General features: G+C 38.5%; 1 protein-coding gene across 2 annotated transcripts in view; it reads right to left on the bottom strand.

Moving 5' to 3' along the window:
• The window catches only part of usp24 (ubiquitin specific peptidase 24), a 180970-nt gene that overhangs the window by 86727 nt on the left and 68621 nt on the right, over nucleotides 1-25622 (bottom strand). Inside the window, exons 17-31 of one of the 2 annotated variants that reach the window (XM_048538885.2) lie at nucleotides 22592-22741; nucleotides 20484-20615; nucleotides 20060-20171; nucleotides 18809-18885; nucleotides 15397-15537; nucleotides 14624-14677; nucleotides 14423-14538; nucleotides 13572-13638; nucleotides 12615-12725; nucleotides 7812-7910; nucleotides 5215-5373; nucleotides 4468-4553; nucleotides 3791-3884; nucleotides 2625-2783; nucleotides 1660-1757 (exon numbers count right to left, since the gene is read on the bottom strand). In XM_048538885.2, coding sequence (XP_048394842.2) covers nucleotides 1660-1757; nucleotides 2625-2783; nucleotides 3791-3884; nucleotides 4468-4553; nucleotides 5215-5373; nucleotides 7812-7910; nucleotides 12615-12725; nucleotides 13572-13638; nucleotides 14423-14538; nucleotides 14624-14677; nucleotides 15397-15537; nucleotides 18809-18885; nucleotides 20060-20171; nucleotides 20484-20615; nucleotides 22592-22741 — 1655 coding nt within the window. The remainder of the gene's footprint in view (nucleotides 1-1659; nucleotides 1758-2624; nucleotides 2784-3790; nucleotides 3885-4467; nucleotides 4554-5214; nucleotides 5374-7811; nucleotides 7911-12614; nucleotides 12726-13571; nucleotides 13639-14422; nucleotides 14539-14623; nucleotides 14678-15396; nucleotides 15538-18808; nucleotides 18886-20059; nucleotides 20172-20483; nucleotides 20616-22591; nucleotides 22742-25622) is intronic. The other variant, XM_048538886.2, reaches the window with a different exon arrangement.

Below are 25622 nucleotides of genomic sequence, written 5' to 3'. Positions count from 1 at the left end.
TGATACACTAAATAGTCTGCTTGGGCTTATGAAATGCAAGTTGCATTTTCACTTCAACTGAAAAATATCAAAAAACCAATTTTCACTATTTTCTCAGTTGTCATGAGGGCAAAGGTGAAATAATTTAAGACCATCTCCCAAAATGACAGAATGGTTGTTAGAAGCACTAATTATTTTAAGCAGTGTGTGTTGCTGAGTTTTTAAGGTGGCTGTACAGTCTCTAGCTCATTTCTTACGCGCTGTTGTTATTATAAGCATTAGTAGTTAGTACAATTGGAAACATTTAGCTGTAAAAATCAAGTCATACTTTGCATATTATAAGAAATGGAACTCCAGACTAGTCAGAAGTAGCTTTTGCCAGTCTGAAGTCAATGACACACATACAAATCAATTATAAAAGAACAACAGCAACCTCTTAAAAACCACAAACATAAAATACTGCTGATGCTGGCAATCTGACATAAAACAAAGTGCTGGAGAAATTCAGCAGGTCTGGCAATCTTTAGAAAGAGAAAAGAATTAATATTAATAAAGTCTAACATGATTTCTTCAGAAATGGAGGAAAAGTTAAAAATGTCATAAATTATGAGTCTGGCTGTATCATAATACAATTATGTTCAGGGAAAACCATTACCTTTGTGAGGGTGAAGACTTGCCTTTGTATACAATGACATTGCAATGGCTGAAAACATGAAGAACGTAAACCTTGTTGCATCTCAAAATGGAATGTTTCTAAATGGAAACTTCCAGGAAGAAAGCTGAATAACTGAAGTCAGTGTTTGAGGAACTGGACAGGTTAAGGGAAGATGTGGTCTACGATAACAGAAACCTGTAATTGCAAATTTCTGAAAAGGTATTTTCTGGTGTTTTCAACATATTTAGCTGGTACTGTACTTATATAGGGTTGAAATAAATGGAGGGAGAATATATATTTTTGTGGTGATACATCAGAAAAGCAACAGGAAAGTTTAGCATTTAGCACAATTGCTAAAGTTTATACCTGCCAATGGTTGACAGATTACCTTTAAATTCCGCAAGAAAAATTAACCGTGAAGTCTTAAAACAGATTATTCAATCAGAGTCTGGCCTCCAAAATCCTCAAGTCTTTTCACTTCTGGTTTCAATGACCAGCAATACACCTGATAGCAGATTCTAATCAAATTGGCTGAGTGCAGTTTCACCTTCTAACAGAATTAGGAGACTAATGAAGACCATGAATTCATTGTTAATTGTTGAAAAAGTAACTCATCTGGTTCACTAATGTCCTTTAGGGAAGGAAACAACCATCCTTACCAGGTCTGGCCTCCATGTGACTCCAGATCCACAGCAATGTGGTTGACTCTGAACTGCTCTCTGGGCAATAAATGCTGCCTAGCCAGCGATACCCTCATCCCGTGAATGTATTTTCAAACATTAACTTGTTATAAGTAGCATCGAAATATTAAGTGAGGCATTCCTTTCTCCATGAATTATTTAAATATAATATCCTCCTGAAATATAAAGTCTTTGCAAGTGATTCAACTAATTACTAAAACATTTGGTATTATATGGAGAAAAAAATCATATCAAATGGAATCAAGCTTGTTCTATGGTGCTTGAATGGCAGGTGAAATTAAAAAAAAACGAGAAGACTGGATACAAAATAGTACACATGCATACCTCAAACCTCCTGCTTTGAGGAAGTTTTCACAGAAAGATTTAGCACAGTTTCTTGCCATTTCGTCATCTGACGTGGGCATCAGCTTGGAACTGAGAACCTGGACAAACAGCATAAAAATCCAAATTAATAGCAGGAACCAAATGAGTTTCTACACCACCAGGCAAATGACACTCATATCTAATGAATGGAATGGATAAAGCCCAGAATTTCTTCAAGAAAATGGCAACTTCACATTCTTGAGAAATGTAGGTGTTAATCAGAGGACAATAACTGAACCATTTCCACACATATGTTGCACATTTCTGTTGCATGTGTTCTTAATTCTGTAATTGAAAGGAACTGCCAAATAAATTTTTACCTTTCACAAGCAAGCACAAAATAGCAGACAAGAGGAAAATTGCATCAAATCCAGCTGATAATTTACCAAGAAAGATCGAGCCCATGAAAATTCAATTATTGCTCAACCTCAATGGATCTAGGATGCCACTGTGCCTATCCAATGGAGAGTCTCCACGATTACATTCGTTGCTTAGGTTTTCACGAATGATCTTAACTTGGCAACAGAACTGAAAAACACCTTGGTGAAAAGTCCCACATTGGAAACTTAAACTGCAACATTGAGTGATTTCGATTATCATAGTTTTTACTTAAAATGTGCTTTGTTTTTGGAAATGTGCAAGTAAGCTCTCTTTAGGACAAATGGAATCTAACCTTTTAAATGGTTCGAGGTGGATGCAGCAGATGCCTTCTCAAGTTTGAGAACAAAATAGAATTTTGTGCAGAATGTGTGAACACCTAAAAACCTGGCGCAGCACAAATATCAGCTACAATGGAAATTATTTTCCAATGATATTGTGAAGTCCTCATGAGGCAGCATGATAAGCTTTCACTGGGAGTTGCAATGAGATGAAACAGTCTTTTGCAAAACAATATCCAAAGGGCTTATAACTTGAATAGCTCATACCTCTAAGTTATATAGTACTCTAAAGGTGGACATCCCAGGTGCCGATGATCTGAACAGACTCTCCAAAATAGTGTTTGCACTAGGCTGATGTTGTTGTTTTGAAGACAGCGAGGGTGACTTTGATGTTTGATGACTTGAATCAGTCAGTAAAGTTTTCTGCTAAGAATAAAATCAACCTTCAGTTTAAACCTACCATTCTGCATATCTTCTGGCAATTAATAATCTGCATAATCAATAACTCATCATCCAGGAAAAACAAATAAAACTCTGCAATATCATGTAAAGAACCTGGCTCCTCCAGCATCTGCTGTGTACAAGCCAGCCCCCAACTGCATGCAGTTCAAAACTAATTATCCACCCAATATCCTGTTAAAGAAATAAACAACAGAGATGTAGAGCTGAGGTAACAAATGATACACATCTAATTTCATGCAAGTCAGGTAAAAGTGGGAGTAACAAGACACAAAAATGTGGGATGCCTGGACCCACTCCCAGACTTCAGGTACATCATCTGCGAAAGACACTGCAGGAGTGGGTTGTATTTATAAACATTTTCGATTTAATTGTTCAGCTTTCAAAAGTAGATGTTTAATCTGGGAACTCAAAAATGACCAGTGTTCATTGTACCAAAGTCTAAGAAGAGAGGTTTTGAGAATCTTAGTCACTAATACAACAAGGCCTTGGGGAAAAAAAAGGACATTTATACAACACTTTTAAAATCTCAGACGAAGCTGGTAAAGAATCACTTGCTTGGATTGGAACTATGCAGATGACTAATGGTTCTTTCTTGAGCGATAGAGTTACTAGAGTTTGTACTTGAGTCAGACACGTTCTTTGTATGGAGTTAAGAATTTTGGTTTCTTATTTTTTGTTATACCACAATTAATAATCTTTTGTCCGCATAGATGTGCTGACAATGTTGTTAATAACTTGGAGAAGTTTGGTTGTTCAAACAGAAAAGCTTTTCTTTTTGCTACAATGACCCAGGTAATATCAAGATTCTCCCAGAAAACATTAGAGGACTTAGTTTTCCTGTTAAAACTTCAAGACTTTCGGTAAAATTTGGGTACTCCTTTTTCCCAATACCATGAGGGGAAAATGCTGCTGCTTTTCACTGAAAAATGATTTTAAAATTGGGAAAAATACAGAAGAATATAACAACTTACTTTTCTGCCTAAAGCATCAAGTGTATCTAGAGCTTCTTGGATTGCTGGATCAGTAGGAACTAATAACAGCAACTTCCTAACACGCACTGTTATCCTGAAAGATGAACACGTCAGTAATATATTTGTTTTAATGCAAGCCAAAGTTGGAGGCAGCAGTAGCAATAATTTTAGGTTGGCATCCGGCAAAAACACATGCTTTTTACATTGCTGTATATGACAAATAGTTCAAATGATAATGAAATAAAGTTACAAGCTAGTGTAAAACATTTGAAATTTGCATTTTACGAAAACTGATGTATTTTATAGCTTAACATTCTCAAGGAATTGAATTTTAACCCCAATTTAAAGTCGACTAAGTTTGTGTTCAATGGATCCCTGAATAGTTAAGCTTCTTTCATGTAGAACCTGTGGTACAGATAATTTCATATATGTGACTGTCAGTTGCCAATTCCAGGACTCTCATCATTTAAACGCCCAAAGTGAAGAAGAGAACTTAGCTCTTTCAATGGTGACGAGCAAATTACTTCCGGAGCTTCTGACACTCACCATGTGTAAAATGTTAATACTTAAAATACCATGAGCAGTTCTACAAGGCCTATCTGATTGGTGTTATTCTGCTTTTAATACAAGATAATTACATACATACAGCCACTCTATTTGAAACTATGGAAACTTACCTTGGTTCTTCAAGGTTGGCGAGTTGGTAAAGCATATCAAACACATTACAAACCAGTGCCATCACAACACCAGGCAGTGATTTCTCCTATTACAAAGGGAAAGAAACTAGTCACAAAAACCACTAGCAGAGATATCCCAAAATAAATGACTAACAGTAGGAATTCCACTCAAATAAGGAACATTGAATTCAACTGTGCTGAAGGAATGTTCAATAGGAAAGTACAGAGTTAAGTCAATTTAGAAAAGTGCAATACTCGAAAGTACGAATTGCACAGTACTTTTATCAAACATTCAACACACGCATGTTTACAAAGTCTTGCCTTGTGGCTGGTGTCTGTCATTGTAATTTACGCTAATTGATAAGCCTCCTCCATTCCGTAGCCAGAATTTCTTCTGAGGAAGGGTCACATAACCCAAAATGTTAACTCTAATTTCACTGCACAGATGCTACCAGACCTCTTTGAGCTTTTCCAGCAATTTCTGTTTTTGTTTCTGATTTACAGCATCCATAGTTCTATCGGCTGTTATCTAGAATTTGTGCAATCTCATTTTTAAAGAATATCAAAAAGCAGCGTACCTCTGCAAATCCTTCAATGAAAACTGAAAATAATTCAACTGATCAAGAACTAAGTTTCAGGTTACTTTGTATGAAATTTGTATACCTGAGCTAAAAGCAGAACTCTGTTCTCAAACAACTTTCATCTGAAGTTAAACACTTTGTTTTTACACAACCTTTCGTGTCTAACCTGTTCCATAACATAAGCGGAGTTGAACACACCACTGCTGGCAGATGAGTCAACTGAACTCCCTGATGCTGTACCCATCACAGGCGTCTTTATTGTTAATATTTGGTCATCTGAAAATCCCAGTTGGTGGAGCAATTTTTGATCTTTGTTCATGGTCAGCTAGATAAAAGAAATAGCACATATTATTTCCATTGGCAGAAAATAAGCAGCATGATGTGCAAATAAAGTTATAAAATCAATTGACGTGTACTTGATTTCACAACAGAATTCGTAATAAGAAAGAACCTAGATGAAAAATTAGAAACTTGATTTTTTAATAATGGGAGATACAAAATAAAAAAAATTGCAGTGGCAAAGCAGTGCTACACTTTGCTTTTTGTCATCCAAGAACATTTGCAACAAATGGCAAAGGTGCTAATTTACAGAAATGTTGCTATCTCTTCCCATAACTGCGCGGCACTGAATAAACCTGAGCTCTAAAATAGTAACATATACATTCAAATATTACTGTCCGGATTTGCAGCTTGATTCAGAGATATGGACAAATTGAAGGTAGGAAATTAAATGGGATGTTCTGGGATGTTGGAACCACAACAGTTTCTAATTTCTAGTCATTCAATTCAGAAACTGAAAACAAACTGGTTCAAGTGGCAATGCAATCAGAGGACGGGGCACAGAAATTACAAAACAAGTTATTCATCAGAGTATGATTTGATTTTATCCAATTCTAGTGATGCAAAGAAAATATTTTCAAATCCGTGAACATAGGACCAGGCTCTGAAAGACAGTCTTGGCACTGCGACATTGAATTTCTCTTTGCTGATGTTGCCAGACTAACTGCACTTTTCCTGAATTATTTGCTTTTTATTTGCAATATAGAATAGGGACAGGCCATTAGCACCATAATCGCTCCTCCATCGACAAGATCATGACTGATCAGCAACTTAATGGCACTTCTCCCCACTATTACAAAAGGCAGGCACGAGCCATAAGGGTGACATCTAGTATCAGAGATTCATGCAGAACAGCAGTGTTAATTTATTTAGTTCCTGTTAACTTAAAAACATCCCGAGGCATTTAATGGAGTATTAACAAATGCAACTTATTACTTAGCCACATAAAATGATCATTAGGGTAGCGAACAGCAGAAAGGCAGAGGAGAAGAGAGAGAGAGAAGGCATTAGGGAGGGAATTTCGTGGCCTTGAGCCTTACCACCTCCTGGCATTGATGTCAATGATGCAGTAATTAAATGTGGAGATGCACAGGAGAGGATAAATGCTGTCATCTTGAAGATGTTGCATGACAAGAGGTGCTAGGCAAGAAGTGAGACCAAAGCCGGATTTAGGAGCAAGGATGAGAATTTTACAATTATTTACTCATGAACCAATACAGATCAGTGAGCACTATGGGTGATGAAAAAACAGAACCAAAACTTGGTAAGATACAGGACACGGATAGCAGAGGTTCAGATGATTTAAGTTTCTGAAAGACAGAATGTGGAAATTCTGGCCATTAGTACAATGGGATAGGCACGGCGAGATCTAAAATACAGCCTGAATCCAAGTTTCAGACGAACTAATATTCACGCTATATTATTAATGTGGAAATAGGCAAGTTTAGTCTGATGACATGGATGTCTGGTTAGAAGCACAACTGAGGTTGAACATGGCATCAGCCTTGCCGACAGCCTTATTCAACTTCAGGCTGTTGACAGGGAGGGCAATGAGACTCATTGGCTAGGGAACATAGTACCTGTGGTGGATTAACAAGTTAACTAGTTCCATCTTCTCAATATTTAGGAGCAACAAATTTCTCCTCATAGTACTAGATGTCTGATAAATTATCAAAGACAGCGGTCAAGAGAAGTGTTGACAAGACAGAGGTTGTTGTCATTATCATATATACAGAAAGTGATGTTGCATTTAAAGGTCTCAGGTGGCCAGCATTCACAGAACTTGTTTTTTTATAATTTTTCCTCAGTATGACGTTACAGAGAAGCAGCATGCAGAAGAGAAGCTGAGCAGGGAGGGAGCAATCAATCAATCTATGGAGTACAGTAGGGGCAGAGGTACAGGGCTTAGAATACAATCCAAAGCAGCTATAACTTGATCGGCAAGAAAAGGAGAACTCCACTTGCTGGATGCTGGGGAAAAGGCGTTCAGGAAGATGAAGTCAACAGTATAAAAGGCTGCAGATATGTTTAACAAAAATGGGTGAGCAGGCATCGTTCAACATGGTCAAATTCACAAAATTGTTGCTCTGCCTAGATCTGACATAAGTAAACTCTCTCAAATGGCCACCCACATGTGCAAAAACATTTAACAGCCTTGAACTTAAACAGGCAATCACAATAACAATAAAAGGACACTGATTGAGAGATGTAATAAATGAGGTATTGCCAACGTGAGATCAATTATTTTCCGAAAAAGAAGTGGAAATGAAAGCACTCTCTCCCGATGTAGAAGAAATTTATTAAAATTATGGTGTCAACAGATCCAAAACCCATTTCCCATTCCTAAAATAAAAATAGATTCTGAGTCAGATGAATGATCATCTCCAACTTAAATATTCTCCCCCTTTCTTTTCCTTTACTTACCAAGCTATCATTAGCAAATATCTGCAGGTTATCCAATGGACAATTGACATGCGATACGATCTTCCACCTGACACTCCCAATAGTCTCATTGCTGTGAGCCTGTAAAATGGGCAGAATGTCAACATTATAGTTAGGCACTGGTCAAGTAAATATTGCACTGTACACTGGCATATTTGTCTGGGATAGACAATGTACAATAAACATGATTAAATTTCAGACAATATGGAGCTTAATCAAGTAAATGTGACAAAGTTTCATAAAAACATTTTACTGAGGAGCCTTACGCAAATAGAATAAATGTTAAAACTGCAGTCAGATGTAAATGACATGGAAAGGCAAAGCTAACATTTTATAAACCATTGGAGATAGCAGGAACTGCAGATGCTGGAGTCAAAGTCAATACAGAGTGGAGCTGGAGGCACACTGCAGGCCAGGCAGCATCAGAGGAGCAGGAAAGCTGATGTTTCAGGCCTAGATCCTTCATCAGTACTGGGGAGAGGGAAGGGAACTGGGAAATAAAGAGAGGGAGAAGGGGTCAACCTTGGGGAAGGTAGGTGGGATGGCGATAGGTGGATGCAGGTAGGGGTAGTGGAGTTTGGTTAGTGGGAAAGATGGCATGGACAGGTGAGAAAGATGATGGACAGGTAGTGTCAGGTCAAGGGAGGTGGAGATGAGAGGGAGGGTTTGACATGGGATGAAGCTGGGGTGGGGAGATTTTAAAAATGGTGAATTCTATGTTCAAGTCATCAGGCTGGATGCTCCCAAGGTGGAATATGAGGTTTTGTTCCGCTGGTTTGCGTGCTGCATCATTGTGCCACTGGAGGAGGCCCAGGGTGGACATGTCACCAACGGAGTGGGTTGTGAGTTAAAATGGCTTGCAATCAGCAAGTGTTGCTGATCATAGCATACAGAGTGCAGTGCTCTGCAAATCTGTCACTGAATCTACGTTTGGTCTCACCGGTGTCAAGGAGGCCACATTGGAGCAACAGATACAGTAGACCAGGTTGGAGACTGTACAAGTGAACCCATGTCCGATATGGAAAATTTGTTTCTGGTCTCGTATGGAGGTGAGAGGTGGGGTGTAGGGGCAGGTGTGGCATTTCCTGCGGTTGCAGGGAAATGTGCCAGATGCGTTGGAGTTCGTGGGGAGCGTGGAGTGGACGAGGGAGTTGTGGAGTGAGCAGTCCTTACAAAAGGCAGATAGGCGTAGGGAAGAAAATATTTCTTTGGTGGTGGGGTCACATTGTAGGTGGTGGAGGATGATTTGCTGGATGCAGAGCTTGGTGGGGGTGATTTGAGAGGACCAGGGGGAATCTGTCTTTATTTTTGTTGGGAGGAGGTTTGAGGGAAAAAGTGCAAGAAATGTAAGCGATGCAGCTGATGGCATTTTTGATCAACAGAGGGGGGCAGTTGTGGTCCCTGAAGTAGAAGGACATCTGGGATCACACTCTTGCTGGAGGGTGGGTCAGAGGAGGTGCAGTCAAGGTAGCTGTGGGAGTCAGTGGGTTTGAAATAGATGTTGGAGCTGAGACAGTTACCAGTGATGGAGTAATTGGAGATGGTCCAGGTGAATTGGAGGTTGGGGTGAAAGATGTTGGTAAAGTTGATGAACTGTTCAAAATCCTCATGGGAGCACGAAGCAGCGCAGATACAGTCATCAATGTAGCAGAGGAAGAGGTGAGGGACAGTGGGGTGTAAAGCGGAAGAGGGACTATTCCACGTATTCTACGAAGAAGCTGGCACATCTCGGACCCATATGGGTGCCCACAGCCACCCGTTTAGTTTGCAGCAAGTGGGAAAAGTTAAAGGAAAAGTTGTTGAGGTAAGGACAAGTTCCATCGAATAGGTGAGAGCGTTGGTGGAGGGGGACTGATTGGGCCTGCAGGACAGAAAGAAGTGGAGGTCTTTTAGTCCATCTGCGTGGGGGATAGAAGTGTACTGCCACTCAATGTCCATGGTGAAGATGGGGTTTTGGGAGCTGGGGAATTGAAAGTCTTGGAGGTGGTGGAGGGCATGGGAAGTGTCTCAAACATGGGTGGGGAGTTCCTGGACCGGGGAGAAAAGACATATTCTAGGTAAGCAGAGACGAGTTCAGTACTGAGCTATGCCTGCCTCTTTGTAGGATACCTGGAACAGTCCTTCTTCCGCTGTTACACCAGCACCATCCCTCACTTCTTCTACTACATTGATGACTGTATCGGTGCTGCCTTGTGTTCCCATGAGGAGCTTGAACAATTTACTAGCACCTTTCACCCCAGCCTCAAATTCACACGGACCATCTCCGAATTCTCCTCCCCTTCCTGGACCTCTGTCTCCATTTTTAGTAACCATTTCAACACAGACATCCACTTCAAACCCACCAACTCCCATCGCTACCATGACTAGACCACCTCTCACCCACCCCCTGCAAGAATGCAATCCCATACTCCCAGTTCCTCCACCTCTGCTGCATCGGCTCCCAAGATGGAGCGTTCCACTCCTGAATATCCGAGATATCCTCCTACCTCAAGAACCGCAACCTCCCCCTTCCGCTGATCAAACGTCATGAAGCACATCTCTTGCGCTTCTCACACTTCCGCCCACAAATCCCTCCCCTCAACAAAAAGACAGATCCCCCCCGTTCCTCTCATATCACCCCATCAACCTCCACATTCATCCACTTCCACCACTTACAATCTGACCCCACTAACAGAGATATTTCCCTCCCCACCCCTATCTGCCTTTTGTACAGACCACTCACTCCACAACTCCCTCATCCGCTCCACACTTCCACCAGTCCCACTGCATCCAGGACCTTTCCCTGCAACCGCAGGTGGTGTTACACCTGGTCCTACACCTCCCCTCTTACCTCCACCTGAGGCTCAAGACAAACTTTCTATATCTAACAGGGATTCACCTGTGCATCCTCCAATATGGCCTACATGTGCTCCATATCCTACATTCAACAACGCCTTCCGGTGGCTAACCATTTTACCACCCCTCCCACTCCCTGGGTGACATGTCCATCCTGGGCCTCCTCCAGTGCCACAATGATGCCATACACAAACTGGAGGAACAACACCTCATATTCTGCCTGGGGAGCCTACAGCCTGATGGCCTGAACATAGAATTCACCAGTTTCAAAATCTTCCCACCCACGGCCTCATCCCATGGAAAACCATCCCTCTCATCCCCACCTCCAAGACCTGACAGCACCTGTCCATCATCTCCCTGCCACCCCCCCACCCCCCCACCCCCCGTCCACTCCACTCTTCCCACTGACCAATCCCCACTACCCCAAATGCATCCACCTATCACCATCCACCTACCTTCCCCCCCAGAGTCACCACTCCTCCCTCTACTTATTTCCCAGCTCCCTTTTCCCTCCTTGTCCTGATGAAGGGTCCAGACCTGAAATGGTGACTTTCTTCTAATGCTGCCTGACCAATTTTATAAACCATACTATCAAAAAAACTAGAACATTTTCTATACAGTAGAAAGTTTAACCCCTATTATACTGCAGATCTGGCAAATGTTTTGGTAGAATCAAATTCTCCAGTTTGCCAATGAGTTAGCATTTCAAGCTGCGAAATGTCCAATGTTATATTCATTGTATTCAAAGAATGGCCTCAGCACTTCCAAGCATACTTAGGCCAAGCTTTAATATCAAAACCGCAGATTGGGAGCAGAGCTTGTTCAGTATAATGATTTACTATGCCATTTATTTGAATTATACCATAAAATATCAAGCTGCTAAGACAGTGTTGTGCATCAAGTACAGAGGTGCTCAGCGAAATTTAGTTCCGCACATAAAAGATGAAAATGACAATTGCAGTATTAAAAATGGCTATGGCCGCTAGCTTTTGAATTACGGATGCTCACTGTATCTTCGTAGCTGACTTTCCTTATATTAGAGATCCGGAGTGAAAACTCAAGCAACAATTTGAAACATGCTCATTTTATTTTCCTCCTTTCATTCAATTTTACTTTTCATTGCTTACAATTTGCCTTGAACTTAATTTATTTTCACCGTTACTTGCTTTCCTATCTGCAGTAATTTGGGTAATGCCACAAATTCAGTTGTGAGCACTGTTGGTAATTCAGACAAGCACACAAGGAGGCTCAATGGCATCTGGTCTAACATGGGTTATCAGGGCAGAGAGGATTTGGAATGCACAAGGACAGGCTCAAGGAGGTTTGACAAGTGGGCAAGTTTCGGAGGAGTAAGGAAGGAGGTTACAATCTTCAAGTGAATATCCGTGATGGGCAAGTATAAAGCAACTGATCTTTTCACAAGCCCTACTGACTTTTGATCATATTGGAGTGGGATGCTGATTATTTCTGTATTAATGGTCACTTCAAGGAGGTGGTGAGCTAGCCTTCTGTACTATATGAATATGTACCTATCCTGCCCAAAACATACCCAACAAAGGCACACATTATTCATCTTTAAGTTCTATAACACATTCTTCCCCAAAGCTTTGCTTTAAATGGGGAAGAGAAATTAATCTGTAGCACAAGAACAAAATATGGGTCTATCAATAGAAATATATTCCATAAAAACAGGACTAACCATCTTTGTCCAATCGGAATTTGCCTTCCAAAATTTCTACTCTAGTTTTCAAACATTTGCTACCCTGTTATTGGGATAACAGTGAAAAAGTGCTAAAAATTTAAAATGAAAAAAAAATAGAAGATTAATAAGAATTTTAAGCATCCTTCCTGGTTTTAGGAGGGGAGAACTGAATTGACCGAGTAGACTGTTTTCAAGTTTGAAACATATCTGTGTGGATTCACAAAAATCAGAAGCTGAACAACACTGACCTCTATACTAAATGTTTCTTTTGTGGATTCACAGATGACTGAAATAGTTACAGGATGTCCATGGAAAGAGGCACCGTGAGGCAAGATTGTCCGAGGAACAGAATACAGATCCTGCATAAAAGATGGTCATAAATTTTAAAATGAAAATACCTTAACCTCAAAATAAAGATATTTCAATGGTTGAGGAGACCAAGGTGCTACCATGCACAATATGTAAGATCAGAAATTTGACATATTCTGCAACTGCCCACTGCCAGAGACAATGTGCTTTGGTACCAGAAGCAATCATAATTGCACAAATGGATCTCCAGAATTTCTCTAAGGGCTATAAATTAAGTTAATGTTGAAACATATACCAAAAAAGACTTGAAAGTGCCAAGTCTGAATTTGTACCATGTTGTCCTTTTTTCCAAAAAGTGAAAGATATAAGCATAGTACAATGCCTCAGGCCCATTTTTTTTCTGAGTCTTAATGGCTCAATGCACCAAATTATTTATTTTTCAATAGTAATTTTTAAAAAATATTTTAATGACAAGGAAGATATGGTTAAGGAATTATTTTTTAAGCTTCGTAGAAGGTACTTATTGTTCGCCTACTCTACCCCTACTTCCACTCCCTGGGCCTATCATACTGGTGCAACTGATTGCAGCAATGTACCCCTTCTTTTGAGCTCCAACCTCATTCTGATACCATTTTTGACTTTTTTTTAAAAATTGAAGCCTTTCAAGTCTAGACAATCCTTATTTCTTAATTCAACTTGAATTTAAGGTTCAACTTCATCTTCCCTCCTATATACAATGACATGAGAAATCAAGAACAAATGAATATATTACACTGGTATTCATCCAAGCATTAAACAAGATGTCTAGCTTACAGTGTTAAGCATGAATAAGTCAATTAGTGACTTGTCAGTTTGGCATAGCCATTTACTGGAAACGTAAACATCTATTTACTCACCTCTATTGTGATCACATATCTTTCTGCAAGCAACAGCAGCCGTTCAATTATGATAAGTTTACTGGACCTACAGTTGAGACATAAACATTATCAAACTGTTAACAGAATCTTGACACATCCTTACAAAAACAGAGTCAGATTGAGCTTCTTGGTAAACCTAATTCAGTAACATAATATTGAAATAGGCATATAACTGATGCCTGAACATGCAAGAATGACAAATAGGAAATAACTGTCTGGTACACCAAGCCTGCTCCAGACAGCTGTGATGTCTGAAAGACCAGTACATTCCCAAAGGCCATGCCATATGAACATACTAAATAGAAGTATAAGTAAGCCATTCAGCCTCTTGATCCTGCTCTGCCATTTAATAATATCATGGTCGATCTTCTTGTGCTTCAAATTCCACACTCCCATCCATTCCTAACTTATGATTCCTTTGGCTAACAAGAAACAACTTCCATGTCAACAATATTCAATTATCCCACCTCTTTCAAACTTACATTCCCACCAAAGAAAAATCATTCTAGTCTTGGACCTAAAAGGGCACAATGAATTTTAAAACACCACTTAGTTCTGGGCTCACTCACAAGTGGAAACATCCTTTCCAATGACAACCTTGCTACCTAACTGGCTTATTAAAGACCACTGTCAGACCTGGAAACACCGTAACCCCAAATTTAACCTAAGTAACCAAGCACCCACAAGTATCCGAACCAAATCCAACAGGCTGCCACTAGGTGGGAGTGCGGGCGTTTACATTTTTAATTTCATTAACCCACTGGCATTTAATATTTGCAAAAAGAAGTACATGAAGCACAATAATATTTGTGAATGAATGTTGGTATTACCTGGATGGTGACTGCACTGATGTAGCTACAGTAGGCATGGCTGTAGCTGTCAGCATTTTAGTTGCCCTTGTAACAGCATGTGTCAAAGTAGGGCCACCTAGTGCTGAACTAGCAACCTACAATGAGAAGAGGTTAGGAAAATACATTAAGCACACAATGACCATAATAATAGAACACCAGATATATAAATTCAACACTTACTTCTAAACGTTTGTAGCAATCTGCTATGAATTTCTTATGAAGGGAAACAGAATCCTGAAAGAGAAGTGAAATGATGATGGTCAGTGTCAGGATTTATTCATCATTCTATACAAACATAAATGACATCTTTCATATCTGAAATTAATTTCTGCTCCTTTAGGAAGAACTTTAGAGCGAACGATTTGTTCCAGAATGGCTCCCTCCCAAGCTCTAAAACCCAGTTTAAAGCAAAACTTAGTTTCCCTTATAACATACCCTTTGTAGTGCAAATTCATAAGGAATATTAAGTAATTGAAACAAAAATGATTCACACTACATCAAGCACTTTAGCATCATATTGACTGAATTTAAAAACTTTGCCATAGTATTAAGTTACTTAGCTTTGACATAATTTTACTCATTTCCTGATAAACATGTCCTCATGTTAAATAATAGACATCACACTTAATTATGTGAATCCTTGGGACACAATTTTAGTGTTAGACTATTCCTAGATCTACAAGGTTCTGGGTTTATGCTTTTTTTTGTAAGAATCAGCATTATGGATAATAAATTGACATTAAGTACATAAAAAATTCAAATCTGCAAATCAAAGAGAAATCTACGAAGACAGAAGTAAAGTTAATTTAAGCACGAACTTCGTCCACACAAAGTTATTGGCCGTAAGCAAATTTAGGCAATGTAACAGCCTGATGGTCTTTAAAGTAACATTTATGCTGCTATTATATCCATATTAATGATTCATTTCCCATTACTTGATTTTTACAGTGTACCTTTTTCAAACGAGGATTAAGGCTGATGTAGCTATAATTAATGATTAGATGTATTGCTTCGTGTGCAATTTCTTCATCTGGTGACTCCATGGCAATTCTCCAGATGAAGTCCATTCCTGCCAGTTCCAGCTTTTCAACATGCTAGTCATTGGAAATAAAGAGTGCACAGCAGTTAATTTTTCCCCCACCAGAGCCCTTTTTACTTTCTTAATGTTGCCATGCATTCCTAAAACAGTTCTTAACAGTGGAGATTAACAGAATTAATGATCAACACTTTTCTGAACCAATGTACTACATACACACACTTCAATAACTGTTTTGATAAAACATACATATTAGGAAACACAATGATGCAGACAATTCTTTTGTCAGAGCAAGATATTGGATATTTTGCACAGGAAACAATGGAGATAAATAAACAAAGGTAAACCATTCCATTTATTCTTGCTGGTGATGATATCAAGACATTTACGTACTCATCATTTTGACCAAGCTTTTAAAAACCAAAAGAACCGCATATGCTGTAAATCAGGAAGAAAAACAAAGTTGCTGGAAAAACTCAGCAGGTCTGGCAGCATCTGTAGAGGAGAAAACAGTTAACATTTCGGGTCCGGTGACCCTTCCTCAGTTCTAAGGAAGGGTCACTGGATACAAAACATTAACTCTGTTTCCTCCTCCACAGATGCTCCCAGACCTGCTGAGCTTTTCCAGCAACTTTGCATTTGACCAAGCTTTTAGTTGCCTGGTATAATTATCTGTTTAAGTGGCTCAACATAATAGTGGTCTCAGCCACCTACAGACTCACCTTGAGTGTGGAAGGGAGTCATCTGCAAGGGGCTGCTGATGATGAATGGTCTTGTAATAATCCCATACAGTGCTTTGGTTTAATTACATTAAAAGCACTATGCAAATAAATTGTTCTTGATATTAGATGAACATTTATGTCTTTACAGCTGACAAAGATTTGTTAAGGCAAATTCTGATAATTACATAATTAGATGTCAGCTACATCTGCCCCACAGTAGCTGAAAGGGACCAGATATATTTGTGTGTTCAGAATTCATTAATTTTCTGGGCAAACTACTAACGTGAACCACGCTACACAGGCAGCTCATCATCTGGGAGTCAGCAAAATCCAACAGGGTTACCACTATTTAAAGACAGTCTGAGGACCACTTGGGACACTGAGAAAAAGCCATGGAAGTGAGTGGCTGTGGTGCAACAGGCATAGATTGCAGCTTTTAAGGATGACCCAAATCCCTTGCCAGAAAGCTAGCTGCATAAGACTGCTTTGGAAATTGCTGATGCACATCATACAAGCCCATGAATGAATCAATGCATCCTTTCACCACACATGCTACAGCCTGTGGAGTAGTAGCTTATTGAAGCACTGAGCTTACTAAGTTGCCTCAGGCAACTATGTGGGCACTACTGTGTTATATGGATACCAATGTAGGTAAACGCAATGTCATCCGTTGTTTTTTTAAGTGAAAAGATAAGCACTTTCTCAACAGCAAGTAGCAAAGAGCAGTGGAGAACCACAGAATTCAAGGGCTGACGTACACAGATAATTAAAATGACATGAACAACTAGAATGCAAGAGGGTAGAAATCATGCTGTAGTTATATAAAAGATAATAAAATGTGAGGCTGGATGAACACAGCAGGCCAAGCAGCATCTCAGGAGCACAAAAGCTGACGTTTCGGGCCTAGACCCTTCATCAGAGAGCTTTCATCAGAGAGTTATTTAAAACTTGCTTCTAACTACACTTGAAGCAGACTTCAAAATTAATAATAGATTAAATTAAGAGTGAAGACAACACCGACTAAAGATATATTCTATCGAACATTAGGTGATTTAATTGAAGTTAATGCAATTGATAGTCTAGAGATGGGTTCTTCCAGGTATGAAGGAGGATCATTTAACTCAAAACATTAACTGTCTCTCTCTCTCTCTCTCTCTCCACAGATACTATCAGACCTGCTGAGTTTCTCCAGCAATTTCTGTTTTTGTTTCAGATTTCCAGCATCCACAGTTTTTTTTTGTTTTACTTTCAAAAGTGAAGTTATGAAACAATTCTCCCGCTAACGCTGGTACAAGTTAGGATGCAGTCTTGCAAAAAGCAGCCAATGGTAGATTAAAGGTTAATTTTAAATGAGATTGATAGATTTTTGTCTTCCAGTAGGTATTAAAGGAAACGTGAAGAAGGCAGGTAGAGAGAGTTCGGACACAGATTATCAACAATTGCAATGAACGAAGGAACATGCAGGAGTTCTAAATAATTTGTTCTTGTTGCATACGAATTGTTCTTGTTCCTATGGCAGATGCAAATGTCTCAGTGTGATCAGCATTATGGTGTGTGGACAATTGGTAAATTGAAATCTGTGTGCAAACATTACGTTTGACAAGCAGCTGCTAATTTCCTAATGTCAGTTGCGATAGTACTAGTGTTTGTTTTTGGGCAGTTGTGGTTTTTGAAGGGCAGAAGGATTGGGACAGACACCAAACATTGCTTTAATGCAGCACAGCAGAGGTCGCACAACTGAAACATTGTGCAGCAAACTATGGCCAATGAGCTCCTTTGGCAGATACCTGCTAGAGGTCTTTCACCTCTACAACACGTGAATGTCACCTCGTCCATCATGTTAGAAGTTCATGCCCTAGCTTTATATTTTACCCTTATTGCTTAGTAACATTATGCAGCACAAAACAAACCACCATCATCCAGGAGACTCTGAACTGCATCAGGAAGCAGAATGATTGCTTGAGAAACTGAATGACTTGCTCAATAATGACTCTTATCAATGCATGAACTTGGGTGTAGTGGAGATCAACTAGTGAATGCATGCTTTTGAGAACAGTGGGGATTCTGCAAGGTTCAAATGTGCAACTGTGACCTATGCTACAAAACCTACAACCAGAGCATTGGAAAATTGGGGACACTGCCTCCCAAAATTTTCCAGGCTTTTATCTGAGAGCATCTGAAGAGCCTGACAAACAACTTCTCTTGCTTACTTATCCATCCATGATTTGTGAGAAAAAAAGAATTGTTATAAACTAAAATGCCATCTGAGTTTTTAAAAAAATGCCTGGGGCTTTTGTGTATTTATATTCATCAGACTGGTTCTGGGTACCTGAATGAATGTCAGTCAAAGATCACATTGAATGATATGTTGATCAATGCATTACTGTTCCAAAAGTGTGCTAGCAGACAAAAATTGCCTGTTTGTTCACAGATGCAGTAAGATTTAACGGCCTTGGGAAATCAACGTGCTAAGCCACAAGACAAAGTTTCAGACATTACAATTCATATTACTCTAGCCTATGCTGACCATTTATAAAACTAGGGTGCAAATTTTAAACGCGCAAACAAAATGTACAGCACAATCACTAAAATAGGAAGACATCTTACCAGCTGAGCACCTTGTTTCTTTAATCGATGATCAGAAAGATTTACAATCTCAAAAAAAGTTTTGAAGAGATTAAATCCTATGAAAAAAACAGATTGGTAGTTTTTGTACTGGATTTAAATCCAAGTCCCATAAGAAAGGATCTCTTATAAAGTTATATGCTTTCAGTTTTCTAATTTTCCTTAAAATGAATTACTATGCCAGACTATTAGCTCAGCGGCCATTCCTTGCAATTAGTCACTTCAGGTAATCTAACAAGCAAGGAAAAGAGCATTTAGAATCTAATAACCACTAATAGTGTGATATAGGTACAAAACAATCAGATCAACAGCTCATTCATTCACTGAGGGAACTGTGCACAAGAATAAACAACTTTAAAAATATATTTTCTCAAAGTATTAAGTAAGTTAAATTAACTGCATCTCCAAGTCTGGCTCAACACCTTGAAACAAAACAGTTTTCAAGAAACGTTAACAGGATAAGGAGTTCTGAAGACTGGAAGTGAAAACAAAAATCTTGAATTTTCAAGAGCTGGAAATTGATGGAAGAGTCTGAGAGATTGAAATGTTTGGAAGTTCAATCAAGTGCTTGAAGATCCAAAGATAACAAGGTGAATAAAAGTTTAATTAAAAAAAAGAATAAATCGTGTAAATAATACACAACCCTTTCAAAATAAAGAGACTTTTACAAGGATATCTATTGTCATCTGAGAATGTATGATGTAGGTTTGTCTCAGCAAGATTTTAGGGTAAAAATGCAGCATACAAAATTATTTTGCAAGGAATCAATCTCAATAAAATTGTTTGTTGGAGGCAGCCCAGAATAAAATTGAATGTTGTCACTTCACTATGTCACTTTGCACTGAAGTTCAAAATGAATTAAGTAAGGCACAACTTGCCAAAATGGTGGGGTAATCATAAATTCTATACTATAAGAATCTCACTACTTGTTTATATGTTCCAGTAGCCCCATTTTACCTGCCTTTATCTCGAATTTCAAGCCAATTGCCAATAGAACTACAAATCTCATTGCAAAATAGTTATTTGCATGAGGTCACTATTTAGTACACTAGTAGCAATGCCCAAACTTCAAATCAGCAGTTCATCGCAATGTGTTTATCTACAAAATGAGATCACAATACCTCCAAAGTACGCATTAGTTCTCTGAAACACATTAACGTTTCCAAAGGTTATAAAATATTTTTAAAAATGGAAGTTAGTTCATTCTTAATATACAAATTATCAACCACATACCATTCATAGTGATCTCGTAGGGTTCCAGTTTGAGGATTTTCTCTTTAAAGAGCTGTTGCTGTATATCACTCTCCAAGTCTCCATGTCCTTTGGTAAACCATTCAAAACACATCTGGGAGAAAATTTGTTCAGAAAACAATTAAATTACAAAATAATTGCCTAGTGTTTCCTTTGAAAAATACTGAAATTTACATACAACACTATCCTCTATGGTATATTCTACTATTTGAACTTTTGAGAAGGAATTTTAAGACCCTTTTATACTGTAACCACCTGGATCCAGAATAGATCCACTTCTGACAAGACTAATTATAAAAAGGAATTTGAAAGTTAAATGTTATGTTAATATGGGAAGTACAGAGGTGACAAAAGTAGAAAGTACATCAATTCATGATGATTGTCAAATATTAGAAAACCATTGTACCTCTCGATCCAGTTCACAAATATCTATTCCAGTTACAAGGCACTCCCAAGTCTCTTTGGCGCGGTTCCAGCCTAAGTAAAGGCTGGCTTCTTGAAGAAAAAATGCAAGAAATCTCAAATGTGCCTCTAGGTACTGTGGAAAATCAGACAAGACACCAAAATGCTATTAGAACTGCAGTAACAACAAGAATCACTGTTGACCCTGATGCATAATTTTCATCAACATATATCCCTGAATTAACACCACAAATACACTAGCTCGTCATTATCACATTGCTACCTGAGGGAGTTGTTATGTACAGTGTGGATGCCCCAATTTCTTACATTACAACAGTAGCAATACTTTTAAAAAAATACCTCAATGACTGTAAAGCACTTTGAGACAATGTAATTGCTAGTATTTATTTCTTTCTTATGGCTTTGTCATTTCCCACCAGTATCTGGTCAAATTTTTGGAATTGTGGTAAATTGAAATCATAAGATCAGATAGAGGCATTCATATTTTGGAAATATTCATATGAATTATTGCTATTGTACAACCAAACGGAGCAGAAAAACCACAAAAAAGCAAAGCAAAACACCAGATTTTTTTTTCTGGTGGGGGTCACCAACTTTAGGGACACTGACTTTCTTTCCAAAACAGAAGTCAGCAATATTAACCTCTCCAGTTCTCAGCAGATATCAAACAAGCTCTTTTTGTAGAAGTAAAGGCACCTCAATCATGTCTCCTTTCTAAGAGTTTGCTCATATCAACCTTCTCATCTGTTGGTATGAATGTTCCAGTTTCTAACACTATTCAAGGCTTGTGATGTTTTTCTACGTTTCTGTCCAATTCTCTGCTAGTTATCTAAAATAAATGCTTTATTTCCTATTCATCTATACATTGCATAACGACCTATGCCTTTTTCAGTTCAGTTTAGCAAATGTAAATGTTGACACTTCACAACGTAGACCCTAAAAGCTGGGAATCATTCTAGCCATTCTTTGGTAAACATTTTCTGAATATTACTATTACATAAAATTGCTGGAAATAATACATTTTTTAACTTTTATTTTTCGGGCACCAAGCTAAATGAGTTGAGGATGGATGATATCCATAACATTAACTTAACTTTTCACTTCACAGAACACTAACGGATCTGTACATTTCAACCATTTTCTGTTTTTGCTTTCAATTAGAATGCAATCTGTTACTGCCAAACAAAAACGAAAATGAGGAAACTGCTGGGGTTAAAGCAAAGAATAAAACACAGCCTTTCATGAATATTAAACTAATGAAGGAAGAAACAAATACTAAATACGAGCAGTTGAAGAATCAAACAACATGACCTTTTAAATTCAGTTAGGTATTCCTTACTCATGATTAAACTGATTTAAGAGAAGACTTTACGTTAACACTAGATTTCCAACTTCAACCCAGAAATAATAAATTGAAGAATTATGATTTCAGTCAACCAGTTGTCCTTTTAACGTGAGATTTACGTTTTTAAATCTTTGTTCAGAGAGCTATTAGGACTTGAAAAATGCTGCTTTGCAGAGTGGTGGAGGTGAATTCCATAGGAGGTTTCTAAAGAGAAATGGATATATATTTGAAACTGATAGTTCAGAGGACTGTGGAGATGGGGGTGGAGAGTGGGACTAACTGGGTAGTTCTTCTGGGAGCTGATACAGAATTGTTGGGTCAAACAGATTCCTTCTTGTTCTGTAAAATTCTATAATTCTATACACTGAAGCATAAAGACTACAAAGCCAGTGCCAAAAATGCTTCTGTTGCAAAGATTAAAGTACAAATCCAAATCTGAAGGAAATTTCAACTTCAATATTAAAACATTATTGCGAATAAAAAATATTAATCCTACTGCATAAAAAGTTTGGAAAACAGCTACGTTAAAGACATGAAATGAAAAAATTTGCACAGGTCAGAGGTTACAAATCCAAGAATCCCAAATTCAACATTATTTATTTATAAACCAGTTAACGTCCAAGGCCTGCATTAATTTGTGATCATTTGTTTGGTACATTAACTAATTAACACCATATTTTTTTAAAATTCCATGGTAAAATTGTAAAAACAATTTACATATTCTTAATTATCCCTGAAACACTTACATCTTGATGTGTGTATCTGCCATCAACGACTGTTGACCCCATTAGTCCTCCTGTTCCAGCTGCAGAAACAGCCAGTCGATGACAGGCCACAAGGCTACTTGTAACCAGTTTCACTATTTCAAAGTTCTTCTTCAAATCCTGGACAATGCTCTAGGAGGTGAAAAACAGGATATAAATGCAAGAAGTCGGCGCCATTTTAATCAAGTACATAAAACTGACAGTTGGGCCATCCTTTCAACTTGACAAATTGAGATAAAATCCAACTAAACTAATGAAATTAAAGAGACTTCCTCTCTTTATGAAAGCTACGTATGCTTTCCGTGAAATTAGTATGGTCAACAAGAATTTGAGTATAGAGTACACACAATACCAAGAGAAAAAGCTAACTTAGGGAAGCAATAATGACACTGGGAACAGAGAAATATTCCATGAATTTAAAATTTGAAGGAATTAGAGTGAAATATCAAGATTATAACAAATCAACATGACAAAAAATAAGAACAAATAATTTGAAAGAAATCATGACACCTGCTCTAAATCCTTGGCAAAAACCTGAAAAGGTCCAAAAACACAGTTCAAGCTTTTTAACTGACTTAATGATAAATGAAGCTACAGTAATTATCACAAGGAATTATTACAAGACGTAGATGTTCAAATATACTTGAATATCCTAAATATAACAGTTCCAGTTCCATTGGGTCTACGAGTATTTCCATCTTGGAGCAGAGTCAGTCACCAAGGCAAGCACTATGAATTGTAATGCCCAACTGATACCCAAATATTTTAAACATTTTTGTTTCCATGAGTCAGAGAATAGAATTCATAGTTCCTAATCTTGGAATAATATAGGTGAAAACAGTATGTTTACTGGCCAAGTAGTCTGGCACTCAGTAGATTTAGAAATCCAGGAGCTGCTTAATATTTATAGCTTTAAATAATTATGTATTGAAAGAAATTGCAGACATATCCTCAAAAAAAAAGGAAAACCTTATATCCAGCGTTACATGCACACAAGTTTGTTCCCAGGGATCAGGGATCTGACTCCTGCAGAAAGTCATAACCAAAACAAGTCCAAAAAGTAACGAAGTGTAGCTTTTGCTTTGATGCCAAAATGAAGGGAAATGGAATGAAGAGGCAGACACTCAAAATCTATATATTACAAGAATGGGCAAAACAATTTTGAACCATTGAATTGTATAGCACAGAAAGAGACTCTTCGGTTCAACTCATTCAAACCAACTGAACATTCCAATCTCACCGAGTCTCATTTGCCAGCATTTGGTCTGTAGCCCTGTAAATCCTTCTTATTCGTACAGCCAGCCATCCAGATCATTTTTAAACATTGTACTTGTACGTGCCTCTACGATTTCCTCGGATAGTTCGTTCCATAGATGCATCACCCCACTACATGAAAAAGTTACCCTTCAGGTCCCTTTTAAATCTTTCCCCTCTCATCTTAATCCTACGCCCTCTAGTTTTGGGCTCCCTTACTCTGGAGAAAAGAATTTGACTATTCACCCTGTCTATGCCCCTCATGATTTTATAAGCCCTCTATAAGGTCACCCCTCAGCCTCAGATGCTCAAGGGAAAATAGGTCAAACCCTCCAGCCCTGACAACATCCTTGTAAATCTTTTCTGCACCCTCTCAAGTTTCCTTGAAGCATATGATTACAACATTTTAAAAGGCATCTGGATGGGTATATGAATAGGAAGAAAGTTTTAAAGGGATATGGACCCAACGCTGGCAAATGGGACTAGGTTAGATTGGGGCAACTGGTTGTGTTGATGATTTGGACTGAAGGGTCTGTTTCTGTGCTGTATGACTCTATAACATCCTTCCTATAGCAGGGGTGACATGACTCATCTCCATCTGCCATCTGATCAAGGTCCTGTGTACTTCTGGATAATCAACTTTACTGTCCACTGTGGGGAGGGGAAGGGGCTGGTGCTGGCCTAGTGGTATTATTGCTGGACTGTTAATCCAGAGACCCAGGTAATGTCCTGGAGACCCGGGTTTGAATCTCGCCATGGCATATGATGGAATTTGAATTCAATTTTAAAGTATCTGGAATTAAGAGTCTAATGAAGGCCACGAATCCATTGTCAATTGTCAGAAAAAATCAATGCATTAGGGAAGGAAACTGCCATCCTTACCTGGTCTTGCCTACATGTGACTCCAGAACCACAGGTTTAATGTCGACTCTTAACTGCCCGCTGGGTAATTATGGGTTAGCATTAAATGCTGGCCTAGCCAGCGAATCCCTCATCCCATTAATGATTTAAAAAAAGCCACCTATTTTGGTGTGCTGTGCAAACTTACTAAACATACCTCCCATAGTTACATCCTTCATACCGATAAATATTAAATATTGCATGTATAAAGAAATAAACCTGACATCCATACTCAATAAATGTGCTGAACTGGCAAAGTTTGAAGTTGAAAAGGCTTGGGACTCTTAATGGACTGCGTGATTAATAGATACACAAAGAGTTGTAACAAACAAAGCTGAATGGATGTTGAATTATGCCATTCAATTAGTAGAATCCATCACATCCCTGAGGACATCTTCTTTAACCAGAATGGTCAATACTTTGAATGGACCAGTAGGCTGTGTAATGATGAGGGTGGTTAATTGGAACTCACTATCACAGATGGCTGCGGAGGTCAAGTCTTTAAGCATATTTAAAACAGAAATAGAGTACTCTCCCATCCGCTACCCCGGTATTTTAGTTAATGGAAAAGATTTCATAACCCTCTGAAATAACAAATTCCAATGTCTTGCAACCCTCTGAGTGAAGAAATTTCTCATCTTAGCCCCTTATCATGAGACGGCCTCCATGTTTCATTCTTTCTCTCATTCTTCTAAAACTTGAAAGAATATAGGCTTAATTTGCTCAAAATCCTCTGCATCCCAGGAACTATTTCAATGAACCTATGCTATATAGCCTGCAATGTGGATGAACATACAAATTAGGAGTAGGAGCAACAGTAGGCTATTCATTCCAAGTACACAATATAGATCAGCTAACA

Source organism: Stegostoma tigrinum, chromosome 8, assembly GCF_030684315.1.
Source record: "Stegostoma tigrinum isolate sSteTig4 chromosome 8, sSteTig4.hap1, whole genome shotgun sequence".
In the NCBI taxonomy this organism is placed as follows: Eukaryota; Metazoa; Chordata; class Chondrichthyes; order Orectolobiformes; family Stegostomatidae; genus Stegostoma; species Stegostoma tigrinum.
Note: the sequence above shows the minus strand (reverse complement) of the source record. Positions and strands in the feature narration are given on the sequence as shown.